Source organism: Arachis ipaensis, chromosome B10 (genome assembly GCF_000816755.2).
Source record: "Arachis ipaensis cultivar K30076 chromosome B10, Araip1.1, whole genome shotgun sequence".
NCBI lineage: Eukaryota > Viridiplantae > Streptophyta > Magnoliopsida > Fabales > Fabaceae > Arachis > Arachis ipaensis.
The window spans coordinates 8,460,361-8,486,763 of record NC_029794.2 but is presented as its reverse complement, the minus strand read 5'-3'; the positions used below and the strand labels follow the sequence as shown (position 1 = coordinate 8,486,763).

Genomic DNA, 26,403 nt, shown 5'->3' with positions numbered 1-26,403 from the left:
TTTTACAAACGCTTGGGTTATTGATTTTGGAGCTACTAACTATGTAACATTTGCAATCACCTCATTTCAAAACCTTCATCGAATAAAATTAGTATTGATCAATATGCCTGATGGAACTCATATTATTGCACAATTAGAAAGAACAGTTTATTTTTCAAATGAATTTCATCTAAAACATGTCTTTTATTTACCTGATTTTAAGTTCAATTTAATATCAGTTTTAAAATTGACAAAAGATTTAAGATGTAAACTGATATTTGATAAGTATAATTGTGAAATTCAGGACAAGTTCAATAAAAGAACGATTGATGTAGCTGAACAACGAACGGGACTCTATGCATTTGAGAGCCTAACTCCTATTTCAGCTGCACATCCTCATCATTAAACAATAGATACCCGTGGTTTCATCTCCGAGCTGGAGACCTCCCCGCATTTCAGGCCGGCTCCAGTCCCAGGTGGAGGCTCTCCTCCATGGTGGCATCTCCTCCAGCATGACTTATCATCTTCAGGGGTGCATGTGCTCCTCTGTCATTCCGCCGTCAGCTATCCCTTTCACCTTCTCGCTCACGCAACCTGCCTTCCCTTTCACCGAATCGCTCACGCAACCTGCCTTCTTGATGAATTTGTTTGAACAGGTAATGATTAGTTGGAACCCTAGGAGCTTTGCTTTCTTCTCCTTAGTTTCTCCTCCTCTACCCTACGAAACTCTGTGTACGAGCTCTATTTTCTTGGGAGTTTGGTTCGTCGCCGTTCATCCAGGTTAGGGATTTTCCAATGGAGTCTCAAATTCAAGATCTCCGATCAATCAATCAGGTGCATCCAAACCTATTTTCCTCTTCATCCTTTTTCTTTTCCTTCATTATGTACATTCTTTTGATCAATTTTGGTTTCTGTTCCACGGTTAACCCAGATTTTATTGTCTAGGGTTTGTGAAATTCCTAATTGTGCAAATTGTGATCGTTTTTCGTATCTATTCGACGGTTAAGCAAGATTTTATTGTCTAGGGTTTGTGAAATTCCTAATTTGCAAATTGTCTATGTGACTTGGTTTGTTTCTGGGTTCATGTTGTTGGTTACATTCTTTGGTAGTTGCTGTTAATTTTGAGCATGGTCTATGAATCTGTTTCATCTTCTTCATTTCGTTATTTAGAATTTGATGTGATTATCATTTCTCCTTTTGCTACCTGTTGAATTGTTTGTCGCATGTGGTTTGTGTATTTCATCAATTTCTGGGATTTTGTAATGATTATAAAGATTGTCTTCTTACTTACCTTTTCTTATATTTATGGATCATGGGTTTGGTTTTGTGAATCATTGTCTAGGTATGAGGTTTCTACCTAATCTACTTTCTCTATGGTGATGTGATTGACAGAGTTTTTTAAGCAAAGTCAGTTTATAGACCCATCTTTTCCTATTCAAGTTTTGCATTCCCAACTTTATTCTCTCCTATTCAACTTTAGCATTCCAATTTCCATTCTCATTCACTAATCCCTTTGAATTGTTTGGGCTGAATGTAGCAATTTATAATTTTTCCTGCATTCAGAATCAAAATTCTCTTATTTATGTTTGATGTCAAATTTTATGAAGCACTTAAATAATTATATTGATGAAATCTTTTGTTAGTCAACTCAATTGCATTTCAATTCTTTATTGGTTATGCAAAAAAGTGTTGTATATTTCACCCCTTGCATACAAGTAGAGCTGATTGTCATGAATTTGTGTGCTTTATTTAATTATATCCAAAGTAGACCGATTAAATCCTATATTGAAAACTGATGAATCTATTTTTAATTTTTTACTTTGTGTATATTCAACAAATTCATTGAGTTTTTATACTGTTTTTTGTATTCATAATCATGTTCTGTTATTTATGTTTGATGTCAAATTTTATGAAGCACTCAAATAATTATATTGAAAGTAGACCCATTGAATGCAATATTAAAATTTCATGAATCTATTTTTATTTTTTTTATTTTGTGTATATTCAACAAATCCATTAAGTTTAGATAAAGTGAATTGGTGGTTGCATGTGGGCTGTGTGAATCATTATGAGGGAATGGGTTTTGTACCTAATCTATTCTATCGGTAGTGATGTGATTGATGAAAATTGATGTCTAGCTTCCTGGTTGTTTATTTATATTTTGATTTCAGGTCAATTGCATTCCATTTTTTTTATTGTTTATTTAAAAGAACTTTTTGTCTAATTATGAATTCCCTCCTACAAAGAGAGATACATGGAGTAGGTTGTCTTCCTTTGAAGATGTCTTCTGCATAGATAATGATGTTCTGCCATACATTCTTCACTGAAAATATGGGTATCCCTATTAAGGTATGTGATTTCTATCTATTTGGTCAGTGGTGATGTGATTGATAGGAATTGATTCATAGCTTCTTGGTCATTAAATGAAAGATTTGGTTATTCAACTCAATTGCATTCTTATTTTTTTTATTATTTATGTAAAAATTATTTTATATTTCATCTCTTGAGAAGAGATGTGGGTCTTTGTCCTGAATTTAAGATGTCATTTAGAAAGGAAGTGGCTTTCTCACAATCTGATGGTTCACTCCACTGTTTGTGTTACTAGGAAATTCTCTTCTATGTAATCTATTTGATGAGTGGTGATGTGATTGATAGGAATTGATTGATAGCTTCTTGGTGATTTATTTGCATTTTGATGAAACCTTTTGTTAGTCAACTCAGTTGCATTTCAATTCTTTATTGGTTATGCAAAGAGTGCTGTATATTTCACCTGTTGCATAGAAGTAGAGCTGATTGTCATGAATTTTTGTGCTTCGTTGATAAAGGAATATGCTTGTGCCACTCCCATTCAAGTTTTGCATTCCCAATTCGATTCTCTCCTGTTCAAGTCTTGCATTCCCATTTCAGTTCTGATTCAATAATCCCATTGATGAATCTTTTATTTTTTTTAGGTATATTCAAAAAATCCATTAAGTTTACCTAAAGTGAATTGCTGGTTGCATGTGGATTGTGTGAATCATTATCAAGGAATGGGTTTTATAGCTAATCTATTCTATCAGTGGTGATGTGATTGACAAAAATTGATGTATAGCCTGCTGGTCATTTATTTATTTTTTAAGTTCAACTGAATTGCATTACATTTTTTCGTTGTTTGTGTAAAAATTATTTTATATTTCAGCTGTTGGATGGACATACAGCTCTTTGCCCTGAACTTAAGAGGTTCATTGAGAAAAGAATGGCCTTGTGCCAGTAAAATGGCTTCATGGTATTGTTTATCTAACTAGCACATCTCTTTATCTAAAGAAAAATCTATCTAGTAGCTGGTATTCCCATGAAAATGTCTTCTGCACACATAATAAGGTTGTGTTATATATTCTTCATTGGAAATTTGGGAATCATTATCAAGGTATGAGGTTTCAATCTCATCCATTTCATGAATGTTGATGTGATTGACAGATTTTTATTGATGTTTGTCTATAGTTTTTTTTTCCATTCATTTGCTGTTTCGAATGTATCCCTACCTAACACATTTACCAACTCTCATTGCCATGAGTAGAATCATTGTTTGGGGTAGTTGATGACTACCTTCCCTATGGTCTAATGACATGTAGGTGCACTGTAGTAGGTATGGTGTGATATCTCATTTTTTAGTCCTTATTTCTTGATTTCTTGAAAGTTTCACTTGTTTTTCCTGTTTTTGTGTTAGTTCAGGTTTTGCTCCTGTGATTAGTTGTCTGTATGCCATTGAATGGACATGCATATGGACTGAGATTTTGTTTTCCCTCCATTTTCATCTTCAATTTGAATTAAAAAATGTGAGCCTAAAGCCCTGGATTTTTTCTATAAAAGGATGGTTGGTAAACCACATTCAATGCACAAACATTTTGCTGTATTCTATTTCCTCCTAAGCTCTGTCTATTTCAGAATTTTTTTTGTTTACATTTGATCTATTTCATCAACTCTATTTACGTCCTTTGTTTTTTTTTTCTGCAATGCCTCTTCCATTTGATATGATTTCTAAGATGCATCCTCCTAGAGAGGCTTGGAGGCTGAAAGTTAGGGTTCTAAGGCTTTGGGTTGTACCCTCTTTGGTAACCATGAGGTTCCTAACTCAATGGAGATGATTCTCCTTGATGAGCATGTTAGCCCCTATTAGCTTCTCCTTTAAATATAGTGTTAGTTGTTATTTTTTTAGTTTTCAACTTTAAATTATGTGTTTCACTAATCTGATTTTGTTCTTTTATTGGATTTCCAGTGTGAAAAAATTAAAGCTACAGTTAAGAAACCACTCCTTAATATGTTTAGGGATCATATAGTTGAAGGTCAAATTTATAAAATGGCATACTTTACTGTTGTGTCAAATCATGGTAGTTATAGAGCAACTTCTCATGAATTCAAATTGGTTTTCCTTCACCGAACCACTGTTGTAGCTGTTGATGAAGATGTTATCCCTAAGACTTGTTTCAGCATGTTTCCTTTTTCTGAGCTGCTGAACATGACCCAAGATTATGATTTTTTAGTTGGTGTGTATATCTTCTTGCTCTGCTGTTATTCAAGTTTTTTTAACAAATCCTTTGAATATTTAATAGGTTGTGTTTATTTGGAATAGTTGTCATTGGTCTTTTAACTTCAGTGGGAGAAGAGAAAGAATATGCAAAAGAGGAAAAAAATGTGAAAATGATTGTGCTGGAATTAACTTCAAAAGAGTATGTTGATTGAGTCATTTCTCGTGGTTTCTCTTCATCTTTTAATCATCTTTTTTTCTTATTTTCTGTTTCATTCTTTGTCATATTTTGAGTCTTACAGTGCGATGTGCATTGTTTGGGGATTATGTGAATCAAGTAAATTATTTCCTTGCCTCTGGCTATGTGGAACAGCCTGTTGTAGTTATTCAACTTGCAAAAGTCAAGTTCTTTAGGGGTACATTATTTGTTTTTTGTACATCTCATTGCTACTCTAGGTGCTGTCTCCAATAAACTTTGCTAGACTCTTTCTGTGTTGCTGTGTAGGTCAAGTAGGTCTTCAAAATGTGATGTATACCACTCGAATGTTATTTAATCCTGATCTTCCTGAAGTTGTTGAATTCAGGCAGAGGTTAGCATGGTTTATTTTGTTGATTTTTATTATATTCTTTATTTACAACCAATCTGGAGTAACAAGTACAAGTATTTGCATTATTTTTTTTAGTATGATTGAGCAATGTGTCAATGGTACCCAGCCACTGTTTATTGCAAATTAGGGTAAAGTTGTCTCCTTGAAAGATGATTTCATGCGTTTAACAAGAAAATGCACTATTGAAGAGTTTCAAGATAACAATGAGGTTGTCTTCTTTTGAGTTAGTTGTGTTTATGTTTATTTTATACACAAATGAACTGAAAAAGAAAATCAACAAACAATTTCCAGATCTGTTTTTTCATTCATATTGTTAACAAATTTTGAAATGCCCATTGCATAAGAGGGTTCTTTTATCATTTTTGGTACAATCCAAGGTATTGTTGAGGATGGAGGTTGGTGGTATTCTACTTGTGTGTGTGGAAAGGGTATCTATCCTAAAAATGGTGCATATTACTGTGATTTTTGTTTGAAGCACATAACTAATGTGACTCCAAGGTTAGAAATTTTGTTCAAAGTGTCTTTTCATTTTGTCTTGTGGATTGTTTATAAAAATAATGTTTCTTGGTATTATTTATTCCGAATCATTGTGTTCCTTTTTTTTCTCTCTGCAGATTTAAAATTAAAATAATACTTGAAGATCATAGTGGGGAGGGTATTTTCCTTCTCTTTGATCGTGAGGCATCTTATTTGCTTAAGAAATCATGTGCTGACTTGTTTATTGAGGTTCAAAGAGATGCAAGTGTATGTGCTTAGTTTTCTTTTGTGTGTTGTTCACTTTATGGGATGTGATATGTGTTATTCAAACTGCATATTTCTTATCTATTACTTTCAAAATAGATTATATATGGGGATACTTATCCTCCCATATTCCAAGGGCTCATTGGAAAGAAGTTACTACTGAAGGTTGATACCAAAGGTGTCACACATGATGCATTTTATGGCACTTTCCAAGTTAGGAGAATATGTGATGATCACACCATTATTGCCATGTTTGAACTTTCCGATTATGATGCTAATGACGAGTCTACTCCAAAAAAAGGTTACATATACATATAATTATTTTTAGATTGTGTAAATTCATGTTTTGTTTCTTATTTTTTTATTGTGCTGTGGTGAATTTTTCTTATGGTCTTATGTATTTTTAAACTCTTATGCCATATGAATAGGAGTCTGATTTACACAAATCTGTTTCCTATGGAAAAGGAAATATTGGTATTAAGAAGGAGTCATCAAAGAGTTTTATCAAAAGTGACAAAGTTGCTGGTGAGTCTTCTGGGATTTTATCTAAATCCCCAGTTCTTATAGATTTTCTGGCTAAAAATAGCCTGCTGTTTCCGGAGGGACTGAGTTTGCTGCCTTAATTAATGGTGAAGATGGAAAGATGAGAAAACACCCAGCAATGATACTGTTAGTGATGATCTTTCTGCTGAACTCGATATATTGCTTAGCTCACCAGAAAAAGAAACTCAGGTGCTGTTATAAAATATTTTTTTCTCCTTCCCATGTGTGCTGTTTCTAAATGAATTTTTCATTCTTGACTGAGTTTCATAGCTTTTGTTAATTTGTTTATCATAGGAGGTGTTGTCCCACGTTCTCGATGCACCTTCCCAATATGGAGTGAAGCTTATTCATGAAAATCATGTTGTCACCTCCAAGGGCAAGAGAAATTTGAATCCCCAATTTGAAGAGGCAGCTACTGATGCAGATGGGCGTGGGTCCAAGATTGCCAAGGTTAATGGAGTTTGATTTAAGGTATGGAATTGAGTTGCTGTGTGTAGGTATAGATATTTTATGTAGTATATGTATAAGTATTTAGGAAGGTTTGTGATTCCAAATAGATCTAAATGTAATCATACTGGCTGGGTGCTATTTTGATTTGACTTTTTTGGATTGTGTCCAACAAATAGGATTGCCAGATATAGGGGGGTTTCCTTTTGTGTTGGGTCGGGTTATCTGTCAACTAGGTCTATTCTCAACTCCTTCTTTTGTAATAGTGACTTTGCTAGGGATTGGACACATTTTCAATGTTGTAGCCTGTTTAGGTTACACACTAGGATATGTAGTCAGATGTTGGAATCCTCTTTATGATAGGAGAGAAAGCCATATGTAATTGTGTATATCAGTATCAATATTTTAATGAAATGCAGCGGTTCTTATTTTTATTTGTTTATTGTTGTACAACATTATCTTTTCATGTCAATTAGTTATTGGTGTTGATTATAATACTTTGTTTTTTTTTCATTTTTTGCGTTATCAAAGGTGTGCATGGTTATATAAGTTCTTTATTAGTGTGTTTCACAAGTTCTGTTCCCAGCCACCCCTCCCCCTCCCCTTTTTTTATACCTATTGCTTATAGGAACTCAACAATGTGGATGTCTTTTTGGCAATGAATTAGGAGTAGTTCTTGCAATTTATGTTTTAACCTCTTGTTTTGTTTAGTACGTGTAACAAAGATGTCTCAGAATTCTGTTCGTGCTAGAGAATATAGGAGAAATTCTTTGAAAAGAAAGCGAATACAAAGTCACCATCGAAATGTAAGAGGTCAGTACTGAATTGACCTTCGTGATATTTTTAGTATTTTTTGCTCCAATTTTCAATGATTTGATATCTATGGTAGTCTTTGTAATTTTTTTTCGTTTTGTAATATTTTAGAGGTCCTCGATTCCTCGATACCTGCTCTCTCTTTGAATGATTATTTGGGTAATCTTTATTGCTCTACCTATATTTTTTGTAGTTAATCTTTGTGTTTCTAATAATTTATCTGTTTATGTTATATGTTTCCAATGTTTCTGTTTATTTTTATTTTTTAGAAAATTTAGTTGAAGTGTCCCAGAATATTAATCAAAGTTCAAATCTTATTTTGTCAGGTATAATAATATTTTTAAGTCTTTTATCTCTGTCCAATTTTGTTTTTGTTAAATTATATTTTAAGTTCTTTTGATTTATATCTAATAACAGATTCGTTTATTGATTTATTATTGTTTTTTTACACTGTTATACCTAAAAGGTTTACTTTAACTATTAGTAACGCAGATAATTCCTAATTAAACATATCACCATATTTCTGTACTTGGTCTCTTTTTAATTTGACAACTCAATTAATATTTGTAAAATAAAAAATGATGTAATAATTCTAAATATCATTTAAAATAATTATAATAATCCTAAATTGTGATAAGTTGTTATTAAATTAGCTAACATAATCGTGAAATTGTTTTGTTGTTGTTGTTTACATGGTTGAAAGTGATTAAAATAGTTAATAATTGATTCAAAGCGCACAGTTACTGAAGGTAATTAGATTAGCTAGCGTAAGCCTGACCAGTTGTCGCATGTGGTTGAAAGAATTAATGCCATTATAAATTTGTTTGTGGAATCATTTAGATCAGTAGATAGGTTTAATTTATATACTTGTTTCAAACATACACAAGTACTAGAGGTTATTAAACTGTTTAATTAGCATTTATTCTTGTCTTGGACAATATGAAAAGTTTTGTCGTTATGTGATTGGATTCACGTAATTAGTTAATTAATTAACTTTTCTAGCTAAATAATAGGCGAGGAGTATTTGTTGAAAATTTCTTAATTTGATGTCATAATCAATAGTTGTATATTAAAAAAAATTTAATTACTCTGCCAGTCCCTCTAATTTTTTGAAATCTTCTATTAGTTTCATATAAAATTTTTTTCTTTCAGTTCTGTCCATCAAATTTTTTTTTTTAAATTTTTTCAATTAGGCCTCTCTTGATAGTGATTTGCTCAATTGTATAAGGAGATGTTTACAACAAAAAATATGGTGCATGAATTCAATTAAAAGAAAAAGAAAGCCTTGGTAGCCAATTAAGAAAAAAAATTGTGCAACGACTCAATTAAAGTAAAAAAAAATATTGGCACTTGGTTAAAAATTTTACAAAAGTCTATGGACCAATTGAGTCATTAAAGTCTAAAAAATATAAAATAATTCTAATAGTAATTTAGATTATTTAATTTGAACCTTGACAATTAGTATGAGTGATTAAAATAATGAAACAAAGATTTTGCTAATGTTAACAAAAATCAAATTGTTCTTGAATGTGCATTTAGCTTTAGTCATATTTAGTTAGTTGATAAATCAATGTTTAATTTTGATTGGTTTTCATAGTTTATTACATTTTTAATGTTCAATTTGCATGCTAATTATTAGATAATTAATTGATTTCTTATTTCATCATTTTTTTATATTTGGTTGTCGAATATATATTTACATGAGCTTGTGTTATTTTAAATCAAAATGGATGATATAGACCAATCAGAAATATATGATCTTTCGATAAATTTATTCAGTCAAGTTGGTTCTGTTATTGATCATCCTTTATTCTTGCAAAGTGAGATACAAGGTACCCTCTCTTTCTTAAATTATCTATTATTCACTAATAGTAAAATAGAATTCTTATTTACTTAGTGCTAAGAGACTCCATTGTGCTTCTGTGATGAGATATTATTCAGTCAGTGTAAAATAGAAGTAGTGTTTTATGATATGTTTTTTTGACAAAATTTAAAGGAGTCAAGTATTTAGTCTATATTATATCTGTATGCTAATGGTTTATTCATTTTATGTTGAATCTATTTCGTGTCATATAATTGAGATGAAATTCTTTTATTGTTGTGCATATTTTTTTTCCCGTTTATCTTTACCAGGTTGCCTTGATGTTGGTAATCCTAACTATGAATGTTCAATCTGTGGCGCGTGTTTTTGGTTATTAGAACGTGTTGAAAGAGACTCTACAGTTAATCATCCTATTTTTATTGTTTGTTTCTCAAAAGGAAAAATTCAGTTACCTTATCTCCGAAAGCCCCCAGATTTGTTATATAATTTGATTAACGGACATGATAGCAAGAGTTTGTATTTCCAAAAAAATATTTGATTTTATAACAGTATGTTTGCCTTCACGTCTCTTGGTGGTAAGGTATTGGATTCAGTGAATGATGGGAGGGGTCCACCGCAGTTTATAATAACTGGTCAAAATTATCATCGGATTGGAAGTTTGCTCCCAGATGCTGGTCAGAAGCCTAAATTTGCGCAGTTATATATATACGACACTCAGCATGAGATAATGCATAGGTAGCGAATCTTTGGGTATGTGTGTTTGAAATTTTGTTGTTTAGTCTTTTTATTGTATTTTCCTGATGTTTTAGTGTTATTTCTATTGGAAAACAGGTTTATAGCTGTGATTTCATAGTTATATTGTGTTTTTCTTCCCGTTATAATGTGTTATTAATCATTTTTTGGTAATAATGATGTATCAAAATATATGATAATTGTATTCTGTGTGGTTTTTAAATATATTTTTGTGGTTAATGTATATTTTTTTTAGGCAAACATCTGAGATAGATAAAAAATTGATAACTGAGTTGATGCAAATGATCGATACTCATAATTTTATAGCACAGTCATTTCGAAGAGTCAAAGAATTCTATCAGTGTCATCCATCTGAGATCTTCTGTTTGAAGTTGTATTCGCAAAGGAAGGTTGATCGAAGAATTTACAGTGCTCCCTCTTGCGATGAAGTTGCTGCTTTGATTGTTGGAGATTTTGATTCGTCGGATCATAGTCGTGACATTATTGTTCGATTTACTGGTGGTTACCATATGGCGATTTTGATTGCAACGTATTTATGAAACTCATGCTCTGTATTGGCCCTTACAGTTCCTTTGTTGTTTCCATATGGCGAGGATCGTTACCAGCTGAACATTGCTTATCGAGGTGAACAGCCTGAATATGTTCCTGGAAGGAGAACAAGGGTTTCCCTCAGGGAATTCATATGTTTTCGTCTCCAGATTAGGGAGCACGAAGATGGAATTATTCACAAGTGTAGGCGATTATTTCAACAATTTGTTGTTGATTGTTTCACCATGATTGAGTCCCAAATGTTGTATGAGATTAGAATGAAGCAAAGTATAATTAGAGGAGAAGTCCTTTAAGGAATAGAGGAGGCTATGCGTCGTGGCGATGATGAAGCTTCTTCAATTGGGACACGAATCATTTTGCCTTCTTCCTTCACTGGTGGTAGACGTTATATGTTTAACCGTTGCCAGGATGCCATGGCAATTTGTAAACATTTTGGCTATCCAGATTTATTTCTCACTATTATGTGTAATCCAAATTGGCCTGAATTTCAATGATTCACAGAGCGAGAGCGAATTCCCATTGCTGATCGTCCTAAAATCTCTTGTCGTGTCTTTCATGCCAAGTTGAAGTGCCTCCTTAGCAATCTCAAGGAAGGTGTGTTTTTTGGTCCACTTAATGCATGTATGTTATTTTCTCGCTTAGCATTTCAATTTCTGTCTGTTGTCTTCGGACATGTAGTTGTCTGGCTTCTTTAGGATGTTTTTATATTTTTTAGGTATGTATACTATTGAGTTCCAAAAAAGAGGTCTACCGCATGGACACATGTTACTTTGGTTTAACGGGGAAAGCAACTTACAAAGTGTTGAAATTGTTGATGAATTCATCTATGCCGAGCTACCCAATCCCCAGAAATTTCCATCTCTTTATAATGTCGTCACCAAGTACATGATCCATGGTTCCTGCAGTCGACTTAGACCGAGTTCTCCTTGCATGAAAGATGGTAAGTGCTCAAAATTTTATCCGAAAAGATTCGTTGACCAAACGAGCTTTGATGAAGATGGGTATCCAATATATAGACGTCGTAATATGGCTGTGACAGTGAAGATCAATGATGTTGATATTGACAATAGATTTGTTGTGCCCTATAATCCACTACTGTTAATAAAATATCAAGCTCACATAAATCTTGAGTTCTGTAACAAGTCAAACGTCATTAAGTATCTTTTTAAGTATGTCAATAAGGGTCCGGATCGGGTGACTGCAACTATTGGAGAAACATATGATGTTGGTGAATCTTCTCAAGTGGTTGATGAGATCAAACAGTATTACGATTGTCGTTATTTATTACCGTCTGAATCGATGTGGAGAATTTTTGCTTATGATATTCATCATAGATGGCCATCGGTACAGAGGTTGACTTTTCACTTGCCGAACCAGCAACATGTTGTATTCGATGATGCTGATATCACTACTCATGTTTATTTGCGCAACAAAGATTTGATGACGATGTTACGGGTTGGATGATGGCCAACAGGCGGTTCGCGGAGGGGCGGTCTTTAACATATGTTGAATATCCAGGCAAATTTGTGTATTGTTCGAATAGCAGGGAGTAGAAGCCAAGACAGAGGGGATTCTCAATTGGAAGATTGAGTTTCGCTCATCCCTCATCTGGTGAACTTTTCTACATGCGGATGCTTTTGAATGTGCAGAGAGGTTGTACCAGTTTTCGAAGTATAAGAACCGTGAATGGTGTTACTTATGATACAGTTCAAGAGGCATGTTTCGCCATGGGATTCTTGATAGATGATAAGGAGTATGTTTCTGCTATTAAAGAAGTCGCCGAGTTAGCGTCAGCTGCACAGCTAAGGAGGATTTTTGTGATGTTATTGCTATCTGGTTCCATGGGAAGACCTCTAGCAGTTTGGGAACAAACTTGTGCTTATTTGTCTGCTGATATTCTTTATCGCAGAAGACATGAGCTGCAATATCCCGGTAAGAATTTTGTTCATGATGAATTTATTATATGGCAGGCAGGCACACACGCACACACACAGTACATAAATGATATTATGGTGCTAATATTTATTAATTATCGTTAAACGTAGATCTAACGATGAGTCAGGACGAGTTGCAAACATTTTGTTTGTTGGAGATTGAAAAACTATTGCAGAGTAACGAAAAATCATTGAGAAATTATGCTAGCATGCCGGTTCCTAATAACTATTTAGTCTCTCTATTTAGCAATTTGATGTTGTTGCGTGAGTTGCAGTATGATACTGTTTCGAATATCTTAAAGTTAAATAAAGAACAGAGGGTGGTCTACGATAAAATTATTGATTGTGTTTCGAATAAGGGGCATGAATTCTTTTTTGTGTACGTGTTCGGTGGCACTGGAAAAACTTTTTTATTTAGAGTTTTGTCAGCTAGATTGTGATCTGAGAAAAAGATTGTTATAAACGTTGTTTCTAGTGGTATTGCTTCTCTGTTGTTACCTAGTGGTAATACGGCGCATTCTATGTTCAATATTCCTGTTGAGCTGACTGAAGACACTGTTTATCGGATTAAGAAAGATAGTCCAAAAGCTGAGGTAGTCTGATTGGCCGATTTGATTATTTGGGATGAGGCACTGATGACTAACAAATTAGCATTTGAAGCGCTCGATAGGACATTGCGTGATATAATGATTTTGGTCTCTGATAGGAATAAAGATTTACCTTTTGGTGGGAAGGTGGTCGTTCTTGGTGGTGATTTCAGGTAGGTGTTGCCAGTTATTCCAAAAGGTTCTCGTGCTGAGATTGTGATGGCTTCCATAAATTCTTCTGTTCTCTGGAAATACTGTGAAGTTTTGCGATTGACAAAAAATATGAGGTTAGCAAGTGGATTGGAACAATCAACTGCTCAGGAGTTAAGGTCGTTTTCAGATTGGATACTTCAAATCGGTGAAGGTCGATGTGGAACTATGGTCAATGATAAAAAATTTTTTGATATTCCTTCTGATATAATCATTCCTGTTTTGGAAAATCCGAAGATATTGTAAATACAATCTATCCAAATTTGGTTCAGAATTTTCGTGATCCAAGCTTTTTCCAGGATAGGCCAATACTGGCTTCGACTGTCGAGAATGTTGAAGAGATAAACAATTATATAGTTGACTTGTTGTCCGGTGAGGAGAAAAATTATCTCAGTACTGATTCGATATGTGGTAGTGATGCCTATTCTGATGTTGATGTTGATTGGATAAATGTTGAATTCTTGAATCATATTAGGTGTTCTGGTCTACCTAATCATTCGTTGAAGTTGAAAATAGGTGTGTCTATTATTTTGTTGAGGAATATTGATCCAGGTGGGGGTTTGTGTAATGGGACTCAACTTGTTGTGCAAGATCTAGGGACAAAGTGATCGGTGCAGATATTGTTTCTGGTAGCAATGTTGGGGATAAAATTTTTATCACTAGAATGAATTTGATTCCTAGTGATACGGTTATACCATTTAAATTCCAACACCGTCAATTCCCAGTTTCTTTGTCGTTTGCGATGACAATCAATAAAAGCCAGGGTCAGACATTATCAACAGTCGATTTGTTCTTGCGTCGTCCTGTGTTTTGTCACGGTCAACTTTATGTAGCTCTTTCCCGAGTTAGGAATAGAAATGATCTTAAGATTTTACTTTGTGATGAAGGATTAATTGATCCTACCAGGACTGAAAACGTTGTATTTAAGTAAGTTTTTGATAAGATATAATGTAGTTTTTTGTTATATTTTCCAATCTTATCTATGTAATTTATAGTTTTGTTTTGGTCTATGTTTTCTTTAGAGAGGGACATCTTCTTTGGGGTATGTCTAAAATCGTCTTAAGCATTTTGTGTGCGCTAGATGCACCATCTTTTATGAACCATTAGATTTTATTAAATGAAAATCAAAGGACGTTATGAAAGAAGAGTATTCTTTTTCTTTTTTTTTTTACTAAAGATATGAGACTCAAACCCGCAACCTCTTAATTGAGTATGGGGAGACTATGCCATTTGAGCTATTACTCATCGGCTAAAATTTGGAAAGATAGGAGACTCGAACCCGCAACCTCTTAATTGAGTATAGGGAGTCTATGCCATTTGAGCTATTACTCATGATGAAAGAAGAGTATTCATACGCTTTATAAATATAGAATATATATTAGTATATATATACATAAATACATTTTAATCCAATACAAATTTGATTTTAATTTGTCATAAAAAAATTTGATTTTAATCTAAATTAGACTCTATCCATACAATTTTATTTTATTTTTGTTATTTCTAATATATATATTTAAGTATTATATATTATTAGTAGTAACTTTTTTATAATGTCATATATCAATTTTCCTTGGCACCTGTTTACATAATTTGTAAGAAATAAGAAAATACAAGTTAGAATATACCTTTCTAATTTAATTTTTAATAGTTGAACACGTAAAAATTTATTCATAAATAATTTAATAGTTACCCGTTAAGAAAAAATATCATCAATCATAATTATTTTAAAATGATCATCCAAGTTTTATATATCAATTTTTCTTGGTGCCTTTTGTCTTCTATTTTTTTATTATTATTTTGGTTTTAATATTTAGGCCAAATTTTAATTTGATGTTTAATATTTTAGTTCAAACTAATTTTGGACGAGTTTAATATTATTTCACTCTTAAATTTGATACAAATTCTTTGTATTAGAAAAGATTTTGTATTAGAGTATTGACATTTAAAGTACTTAATTATGCACTAAATTAAAATGTTATGTATTTATTAGAGTTTATCCATGTTCTTCTTTTATATTAACTTTTGATTTCTGTGTAATATAATCTAATGGTCTATATAAATATGGCATATTCTATAAGCACATAATTGTTGTACTCATTTAAAAGATACCCTCTTCTTTAGTGGATAAAATTGATGGTTTTTTAATACATTGAATTTGTATACAATTAAAAAATTAAATATTTAAAAGTATTGATATTTTTTTTACTATTAGTCTAACAACACTTGGTTGCAAGATTTTGTTTTTATTAATATAATCATCTCAATCCAAGCATAAACGTAATTAAAGTGAGATAATATGAGTTATTCTAATTTTTTTTTGCAAAATTCATCAGTTTCACTTGATTATGGATCCTTAAACCACGTTACTAGCTCACCCCATCTCCTCCATCCCTAACCCAATTTTCATCGGACACACCATGTCGCCACCCCCATCCTCAATTGAGGCTTCGGCTTCTCTCCTCGGCTTTGGCCACATGCACAGAAGCTATGGGTATCTCTGCGATTCCATTCGATCCTACTATGAGGGTCCTGTTCTATTCGTCGCGTCTGTTCCTTCTCCCCAATGTGCCTCTGTCTCTCTGTCTCCATCATACGTCATTCTCCATCTCGATTTTACCGTTTTGGATAGCAGACGTTGCCACCACCGTTCAAGAGGTATATGTGGGCTATCGTTCCATTTTCCTCCTTTTCAATCTCTTTCTCGATTCCTTCTCCAGTTTCATTTTTTGTGTGTGTTAATTGTTACTTTTTTTCTGGATTCATCCTTTAATTTTGAATTGTTTGGTTTCTGATTTAATCATCGTCATTGTTACTTATTTTTGTAAATCAATGGTTCTCTCCTATGTTTGTGCTTGATGATTGGATTTTTGATGGTATAGAATTTCACAAATGAATTCTCGTTGCAAGTATAGTTTCTAAACCAATCACTAATCCTTTCATACAAAAAGTTGTTTGTCACTAGTACAAACCCCTAAAATTTATAAACCGAAGTATTGGACCTCGGGTCGTTCTCCCTAGGAATTACAATAAAGTGTCTTGTTATTGGTTATGAGTTATTTTGGGGTTTTGGATAAGAAGCATGAAAAGTAAATGGCAATGAAAATAAACTAACAACTAAAAAGCACTTGGCAAGGTTGTGAGAATTAGAAGTCCTATCCTAGTTATCCTCCTCGATTGTGACCACAATTGTCCATTGCTACCACTTAGTTAACCTCTAATAATGGAGGAAAGTCAAGTGGATGAATCAACTTGATTCCACAAGTCCTAGCCAACTCCCAAGGGATAGACTAGCTTTAGTGGTATCTAAATCAATTAGCAACTTCTAATTATCAATCAACAAAGACATTAGATAACTCAAGCGTCACTAATTACTCTACCATAGCCAAGAGGAACAAAATCTATACTAAAATCCAACCAAGCATTTCATCAAACACTTGGAAGGCATAAAAGAAAAGCAAAGTAAATTGATAACAAAAATAGAATCTAACAACAATTATGGCAATGAATTAACAACAACAATCAAAAGGAACACAATTATTATGAATTACCTCTAATTGAATTGAAAGAAAATAGAAGGAGCAAAAGTAGATCTACAACAAAACATAAGAACAACATAAAGGAAATTATAACAAAAGAATAGAAGAAGAATGAATGTAACAACAAGGAATTGAAAGGTAGAAGGAGATGAAAGCATGAATTAAAATATAGATCTAAGGTTATTGAACTAAACCTAATCCTAATTCTAGAGAGAAGTGAGAGCTTCTCTCTCTAGAAACTAACTCTCACTACTAAACTAAGCTAAAACTAAACTAATGGTAACTAACTTCTAAAGTATGAAAAGTATCTCATTCCCCCTTCAATCCTTGACTTAAATAGCATCAGAAATGAGTTGGATTGGGCCCACAAGGCTTTAGAATTCGTTGGCCACGTTTTGCTTTAAGTGAACTAGGTGGCAGCAACGGCGCGTGCGCGTACTTTGCGCGTGCGCTCCACCATACGTGTAGCAACTATGGCAAATCTTATATCGTTTCGAAGCCCCGGATGTTAGCTTTCCAACCCAACTGAAACCGCATCATTTGGACCTCTGTAGCTCAAGTTATGGCCGATTAAGTGCGAAGAGGTCGGCTTGACAGCTTTCCGGTTCTTCCATTTCTTCATGAGTTCTCCAACTTTTCATGCTTTCTTTCTTCATTCCCTTGATCCAATCTTTGCCTCCTAAACCTTAAATCACTTAACAAACATATCAAGGCATCTAATAGAATCAAGGTGAATTAAATTTAGCTATTTTGAGTCCTAAAAAGCATGTTTTCACATTCAAGCACAATTAAAGGAGAATATACAAAACCATGCTATTTCTTGAATAAATATGGGTAAAAGGTGATAAAATCTCCAAAAATCAATACAAAACAAACCGTCAAATTGGGGTTTGTCAACGCTCTTGGTGTTTGTGTGAAATAATTTTCTTGTTGGGGGGTTTGCTCATTATAAATTATATAATTTTCTTTGTGCTATTGGACTAAAGTTAACTGTAGTGGTAGGTATAGTTGACTGATAAAATTTTGTTTTTACTTTATTGTGAATTGTCAAATCAACTATATATGTTAGGTATTTAGTAATTTGGAAGAGGCCTCTTCCCATATTATTTTTGCTCTTTTCCCATGAGTATTTGGTTACTTGTGATATCTTCCTAAATGATGTGTGTAGCCATATCAATCCATATATGCCTATTAGTCTATCTCTGTCCCATATGTGAAGCTTACATTGTAAGCTTTAGCGTTTGTTAACTTCAGGAGTTTATAACTCCAATTCATCTGTTTATCTTCTCATCTTAGTTCTGAATTTTTCTCTCTATATTTTCTCTTTTTGGTGTTCTTATCCTATATATATTGGGAATGAATAATCATGTTGATCTGGTGGAGAAAATCACTCCGTGAAGAGAATCATGGAAAGTGCATGTTAAAGTTGTGAAGTTGTGATACCACAAGAATCTTGCTTTGGATCCTTCTCAAAATCTGTTGCATATGGTGTTAATGGATGAGAAGGTCAGTTTTATTTGATGTTAGGATTTCTTTAAGTTGTTGCAACTTTTTTTTTTAAATATGCAGAAGGGAATTTTTTTTTGGTTGCAAAGTGATATCTTTTTGTTGTTTTATTTTTTTAATCAAATGTTTTTATGCTATTTGGATACCTAAATAAGTTAATAAATTCAAAATATGAAGCATTTTTTTTCAACTGCAGTTACACAAGATCCAAACAACCATTAGAGATCAGCTTATACCAAATTTTGCTGTCTCTCCAAATGAAGGAGATGTGTACTTGATGACCCATTTTACAGTTGTACCAAACACTGGTTTGAACAGAGCGACAAAACATCGGTTCAGACTTTTGTTCCAATACAAGACCTCTGTTGTTTCTGTGGTATCTCTAAGGATACCTCATTCGGGTTTGTGTTTTACATCAATAGATGAAATTGATCAAAGGACAAAGGACAATGATTTCCTCATTGGTTCATACAAGTTTCTTGCTCTTCCCTATTAGAATCATAGTATTATGTTTTAAAAGTGTGGTTTCTGATTCAAATTTGTATATGTTTCAATCTAATTATTAGATTTTGTTGGGATCATTACTGGTGTTCGAAAAGAAAGAGATGTAGCATCATATGGCTAGCTGATCAAAGCAGTTGTGCTAGAAGTTTTTACTGATGGGTAATATCTCACTGACTTTCTCCCATATCAGTAGTTAGCTTCTATTAATTCTATCTTTTTTTTGTTCCAGTCTTTATGTTTATAACAATAAATATATAGTTAGATCCTTTTGATCTTTTGAAACTTATTTGTTCAGCAAAAAGGTACAATGCAATGTATTTGGAAATGCTTGTGATCTGTTAGAATATGATAACTTACAAAAATATCCAAGATCTCCGCTGATTGTCCTCGAGTCTTTTAAAATCAAAGCAATTGAAGGTTAGTTTCAGGCATATTCATCGAATTTTTACTCTAATATTTACTTTTCTATTTTTTATCTTTTAATTTAAATATGGTTTGAGGTTAATAAAGTAGGATTCTTGCATGCAGGTGGGGTAATCTTGCAGAATGTGATAAATGTCTCTAGGTTATTCATTAATCCCGGCATTCTTGAGTCTGTTGAGTTCCTAAGCAGGTTAGTTGTGATAAAAAAAATTGTAAACCTACAACCTGCTATGCTTATTTTGTTGGTATTGATGTATATGTTTTGTTTTATGAAGATTTGTTATTGTATCTTGTATGTAGATTTAGTGTAGCCAGTTATGGATTCTCAAGACTTGTGACTAATGAGCTTGGATGTTTAGTTTCTAAAGTTGATGGTGATTATTTCAATGGCAAAGAGATCAGTAATATTCAAGATCTTCATGCAGATAACAGGGTACTATTTTAGATTGGCAAACTCTCCATTTAATACTTAAACTTGAATTTATTAAACATGTGTGTCGAGTTTCGTAATCTGGTTTGTTAATCATTATTCTACAATATATCATTGTTTTTAAAATTTTACAGGATGGTCATTACTTTGTTATTGGGACAATTAAGGAAGTTATGGATGAACCAAATTGGTGGTACTACTCATGTGTATGTGGTCATGCCGTTGTTGAGCATGAGGATCTCTACCTTTGTGATGCTTGTGGTTCACGTATTGAACATGTTATGTTCAAGTAAGGTTCATATATAACTCTATTATGGAATAGATTAAGTATCAATCTTTTGGATTTTTTGTTTGTTCTTTGTTATGCACAACTATTTGTGTTGTTAAGTAGATTTCTTGGTTTTAGTTGTTATTCTTGGTTGTTAATTGTGTTAGATATGGGATTCGGGTAAAGATTCACCATGGTGGGTATGCTGTTTTGTTTGTTCTGCTTGATAATGCGGCAACAAAACTATTTGAAAAAACATGTTCTGAAGCATTTTTCAGGATAGAAGAAGAATTTCCTGTTGATCCTAATGTGCTTGCAGTATGAACTCTTTCATAGCGAACTTCATTTAATCTTTATTGCTCCGGGTGCTTTAAAATTGTAAATGTCTTTAGTCATAATCCGGAACCAGTTGCAACCGATGATTATATCAATGTATGATTCCTCACCCTATATTAGAACATGTTCATGTAATTTTTTATTTTTTTCTGAATCTATGCATCGGATACTTATTCAAACCAAATTATTCCAGGCAAGGCTTCACGGTCCCATTTTTTCACCAATCTATGACACCTATTTGCAGTATGCAACTGGGAAAGATTACAAGACTCAAGTAGTGTGTGATAATTCTATTCAATCAGAAACTATTGAAGATATTATTACTGATCTTATTTCACCTAATCGCTGCTATTCTGATGCTGAGAACGTATATTTTTTTTCCTCATTTGCAATAAAATATCTTAGATCATTCGTTTTTGTTATTCTTGTTATATGATATGCTGAAAAGTTAGTGAATGATAGTTTTGTAAATTATTTGAAATTTGAAATGCTGTAATCATTTTTTCTTTGCTGGCAGGGTGGTTTCATTTTTATTCTGGGAACTATATCATCTGTTTTGAAGAATCATAAGTGGTGGTTCTCAACTTGTTTATGTTGTTTTCTTGTGTCAGCTAATAAAAATATTTTATCATGTGATCTATGTCAGCTTCAATGCATTGATGCTGTCCCAAGGTGTTTTGTTCTTTAATTTTATTTTGTTTTGGGAACTAATTATTATTTCAATGTTTACTAAAATTTTCCTTGTTTTCTCATGGTTTTCAAGATTCTGCTTAAAGATTGTAGTGTCTCATACAAATGGCAACGATATATTTGTTCTTAAAGATCGTGAGGTCGTGCAAATAATAAAGACAAGATGCTCGAGCTTTTTGGATAATCACCCAGAGTTGAATCAGGTTATCATCCAATTGTGGTTTTAATTAGTATATAGATATAGATATAGTTAGTTTGTATATTTTGACATTCCTAAGGAAAAGATAAATTATTATTATGCTATTTGTTAACTATTTTGTATTTTTTTTAGGGATCTTATTGCAAAGTTGTTCCATTGAAACTCATTTCAAGTGTTTTGCACAAAAAAGTTGTATTCATGGTTGATGCTAGGCCTATGGGTTATGAGATGAATCGATCTGTGTATATTGTTCAACAAATTTGGGATGATGCCTCTGTTATTAATGTTTTTGAGGTTGCTGCTGAGATGAATGAGCATAAGGTCTGTTGTATAGTTTTTATAATTTGTTCAATTATTAGTATTTAAAAAGATCAATAACTGAGAGGATTTTAATTTTGTTCAGATTCATGTTCTGGTTGATTCTATACCTCAAGTTGAAGATGCTTTTAGCCAATGTGAAAGCGATCATGAGGCTGTGGAGGATCTGAATGTTTTTTAATTTAATATGTTCAGAAACTACTTTAAAATGTTGTTTGATTTGTAATACTTAGTATGTTTTGAATTCTAATATAGATATAACTATGATATTTATGTATTTAATGAAATTTCTTTTTAATTACAACAAAAGAAAATAAACGTTTATTTTATCAATTTCAAATGAACCGGTGGAATAATTAATTAATTATTAATCAATACCCAAAAAAAAAAAGAAAAAATGATAATCCGCCAAAAAGATATAAATCCTGGTTAATAAAATGGTTTTCATTGCCATTTTAAAATGTATTCAAGCTAAGGTTAAATTTAATTGTTATTAAAAAATATATATATGTTGTCTTCATTTAAAAATTTATAACATTTGAAATTAAAATTTAAATATGAAGTTAACCTTCATTGTTGCTGGTTTTATTTCCTTTTAATTACAATAATATTGAATTAATCTTATCCACTATAATAATGTTGGAATGTTTAGTATTAGTTTATTTTGGTTTACTTACCTTGTTCGCTGCTCAATGGGTTGAAACATCAGAACTCAAGTTCCTCATAACTTTCTCCTTCTTTACCGAGACCTCAGCCCTACCTTTCTCTTTTCTCCTTTTGCTAGCTGTTGCCACTCTTGCCTTCCTGCCTCGATCTTCTTTGTGGGTGTTGTCATCCCGATTCTTCCGTCACCACCGTCAACCCAATTTTCTTTATCCCCATCCAGTTTGTGTTTCTGGATCCTTTCTTGGATTATCCCAGTTTTCTCTCTCTGGGTACATTGTGCATCAAAGTTACCGACTTCGATCGACGTTTTCTGTCTCGAACGACTCCTCATAACAGAATTGGTATCATCATCGTATTTTCTATGATTTGTTTGCTTTTGTTTCAAATAGAATTCTAATTTACTAATTTTTATAATGTAATCTGTTGGTAGAGGAAGATGTATAAGAGATCAATTGAGAATGCAGCTGGTTTTGGATATGAAATTGCAACCCAGTTCTACTGAAAATGGAAATAGGGTCAGAAAATTTGCAAGAAAGTTAAATTAAATAATTTTTCTTCTGACCTATTTGTGTATAAACTATTTCAATTGTGATAGTTTTTTTTTCATTTTTCTCACCAACTGTTTGGGTGATTTGGTTTCTTTGTGAGTGTGTTCAGGTAGTGAAGGAGACAAGGAATTCAAGTGGGAAGCATGCAAGAGACTATACCGTTTACACAGGGGCTTTTGGGACAGCATACTTGTTTCTTCTTTGTACATTTTTTTTCCTGTTTGGTCTCAAGAAAATGGTGTCATTAAAATCTATGCTGATAAGAATCAAACTAGGATGTCAAGATTTCTTCAATTGAAATATCTCCAAAGCCTATTGTTATTGGGAGCTCTACTATCTTTAAAAGCGAATTATTTGAAAAAGGGATACCGTTTTTTATGTTCATTTCTGTGTCACTTGTTTTTCTTGAATTTGTTGAAATCTCCTATTAGGGTTTACTTTATTATAATACTCTATTTTGCAGTAAGAGACAAGATCTTTTGTTTGTTCTCGAATCTTTATACGAAGTCTATCTATCTCATAAGACTGAATGGCGATGCATGCCGATAGAGAAGATCCAAACAGGTATGGTGCTGAGCATTAGAGAAGATCTTTTCTTTGCTGCATTTTCAATTTTATTGAAGTCTCATCTACTTTTCCATTCAATATATTTCACATTAACTTGTGAAAATGTTAATGTCAATTAAATATCGATGTTATGCCATCTATAGTTTTTTTTTAAATTCTTTCTCAGATATTTTTCATGTTGTAATTTAATTTTATTGGCTTTTCATTTATATGTGGGCCACATTTCATAACTTGTCATAATCTCTAAAATATGTTGTATAGTAGCTTTCCAAAATGGTTTCTTGGGTATTTTTCATAAATATGCTTTTAATTTGTTACTCTTTTTTTGGTATACTTAGTTAGTTGATTTCTTAGTTAAAAGTCTCAATCTTAACCTCTAATGATACCATTATGTGCTAATAGAAGGTTTTTAGCAACCCAAGAATATTGGCCCAACGGAAAAGAATGAATTTTCAGATTTTACCTTTTCAATAACCAGGTAACCAAATATATTATGGAATATTATATCATGCATGTTAACCGATTAAAGAGGTGGGTTAAATCTTTAACTTCGAATGGTTTGTTTTTAATTTATATTCAGTTAGTGGTCTTTTATACTTTCCTCCTCTTGATAGTTTCTTTTGCCTGTTAGATAAGTTTGATTAGCTAACTCTGAGTTCCTGATCTTTCTAATTTGAAATGGGTGTAGACTACAACAACTCTAAAAAGATTAATTTTGATAAATTATCAATGTTTATTCAAAATAAATAATATAATATTTACTAATTATACATATAATGATAGTGACTTTGAAAATTCAGCATTTATTAATACATGAAAACATGATTCAATATTTATATAGATGTTTTGGTTTCAGAATTCATCAAGATAACAGCAATTTCTTTTTCATTTTTTCTTTCAAAATTTTAGTATTTTTTCCTGGACATTCAAAAAGACCTAATATGTGTTTTTTACTTAGTTACATATTTTTGTGATGCTCATTATAATACCAGTTCATTTACGTGATTATTGTTCTCTTGTGTTGCTCAGTTGGTAATAATGGTAGATTTAAATGTGTATATACCTCTCTTTGCTAAATGATTATGTAATATTATGTGATGCATTTTTAGCAAGTTTTGTTAGACATGAATTAACTTTAGGAAGAAAATTGAATATAGGGTGAGAGAGCTCTTCCCCCAACTTTTGTTTCAACTCATGGCGAAGAATTAGAGACAATGTTCTATGTCATTGATGAGCTAGTAATTGTTTAGTGCTGGAGCTGAGAAAAAACAATGATCAGTTGCTTATAACTGACACCTCATTTGAACAGATTAGATCTTTCTATTTTATCAATAGAGGGGCATCTGTTCAATTTAGGTATGTCGGTTTCGGAATTTTTTTTATTTCATTGTGGAATCACGACAACCAGCCCATCTAAATTCACCTTGATCCTGACTCATATGTGCCTGAGCTAATGGACCCAGAGACACTTGATAACGTATCAAGAGTATTCCACATAAAGTATACCAGGATTGATGAGGACTCATCACCTTATGTGATGGTTCTATCTGGGTCTGAACCATCTGATGATGAATTTTCATTAGACGGTGATGAAAACAATGATGAAGATGGGACATTGGAAGGGAATAATCTACATAATCCCATAAATTTGTGTGGTGGAAGCACTTTATCAATGGAGGTCAACGAACAAAGTAATGAGACAAATGAATTGTCTGACCATGGGTAATGCTAAATGTAACTTTTTTTTTCTTGTGTTTTAGATTTTAATATCATGGTATAGATCGGTATTTTTTAATGTGGTGACTAACATGTTTAAAATATCCTGAATCAGATACACTCCAGAGGTTTATTATCAAAAGACCATTACAGCTTCGGATCTGGGTCAATCTAGACTGATAAGTTGATCTCAAAAGAGTGATTTCTTTATTTTTTTCTTGCAAGCTTATTAAATATTCTTCCTAAATCTGTTATTCATTGTGTATGAAAATACTATGTTTATCTTAAGTATGGATTATTCATTGCAGTATCTGCCTTCGAAATTTGCTGCATATCTTAAACTATCTGGAGATGGTTCGATTTGGACGATCACTGGTCCACGTTCCAATGTAGAGAAGAATGTGTTCTTTTTCCACTTATTGAAAAGTGGAGGAAGAGATGAAGAATGGAAGTTTGGGGTCGGGTGGAATGAATGTTGTAGAGTATACAATTTAAAGAGGGGGACAAGATTACCTTGAAACTCGACTCGCTACCTAACCGCTAGATAGAGTTGTCGATTCAACGATGTTAGGCCTCCTAGGTATAACTCTGTTTGATAGATATTTTGAACTATATGTTAAATTATTTTGGACATTTTGTTTTTTGATTAATGAACAAATTTATATATGTTGTAAATATTTTGTTTTGCTATCAATAGGTATCTTAACAATCTATGTTTTTAAGATTATACATAATAGTAAATTACATCTCTGTTGGACTTTTTTTCTGTTTTTTTAGTGTTTAACAATTTTTATTATATTTTATTATCTTAGAAAACATGTTATACCATTCATTGACATATTGAATAATTGTTGTATTCTATTGTTTTATTTTAATGTAGTGATAATTTTGTTATTATCCAAATTTAATACAACATATCTATTTTTATAGAATATATTTTAGTTATATTCTTAATATTTTTCTTTTAAAAACCTTTAAATTACATGAACCCCGTGCATTGCACGAATTATCACGCTAGTAACATTTATGCATCTACACTTTCAGCACACACTTCACAAATAAACACAACTACACAAGCACATTGTGGCATCTCAGACTTGGTCACTTGCCACATGACAGAATAAATGTAATGAAACAAGATTATTAATCTTTACATAATACAAAGTGTAATAAGTTATAACCTATGTGATTCATGCCATTATG

The 26,403-nt window shown here is 32.5% G+C and overlaps 3 protein-coding genes and 1 long non-coding RNA gene across 4 annotated transcripts; all 4 read left to right on the top strand.

The window, feature by feature from the left end:
* On the top strand, positions 492–5,218 carry LOC110268339. Its single transcript, XM_021114426.1, has 6 exons — positions 492–635; positions 4,235–4,449; positions 4,569–4,685; positions 4,778–4,899; positions 4,989–5,073; positions 5,167–5,218. Exons 1-6 carry the CDS (start codon positions 492–494, stop codon positions 5,216–5,218), a joined length of 735 nt encoding a protein of 244 aa, XP_020970085.1.
* LOC107620066 lies at positions 9,362–13,295 on the top strand. The gene is made up of 11 exons (XM_016322287.1): positions 9,362–9,467; positions 9,769–9,826; positions 10,007–10,192; positions 10,267–10,359; positions 10,446–10,708; positions 10,778–11,026; positions 11,261–11,353; positions 11,475–12,214; positions 12,409–12,691; positions 12,805–13,072; positions 13,169–13,295. Exons 1-11 carry the CDS (start codon positions 9,362–9,364, stop codon positions 13,293–13,295), a joined length of 2,466 nt encoding a protein of 821 aa, XP_016177773.1.
* Positions 13,329–14,098, top strand: LOC107620065. The gene is made up of 3 exons (XM_016322286.1): positions 13,329–13,453; positions 13,568–13,661; positions 13,763–14,098. Exons 1-3 carry the CDS (start codon positions 13,329–13,331, stop codon positions 14,096–14,098), a joined length of 555 nt encoding a protein of 184 aa, XP_016177772.1.
* Positions 22,536–22,900, top strand: LOC110267658. The gene is made up of 2 exons (XR_002355514.1): positions 22,536–22,710; positions 22,800–22,900. It is a non-coding gene; the product is annotated as an uncharacterized LOC110267658 (long non-coding RNA).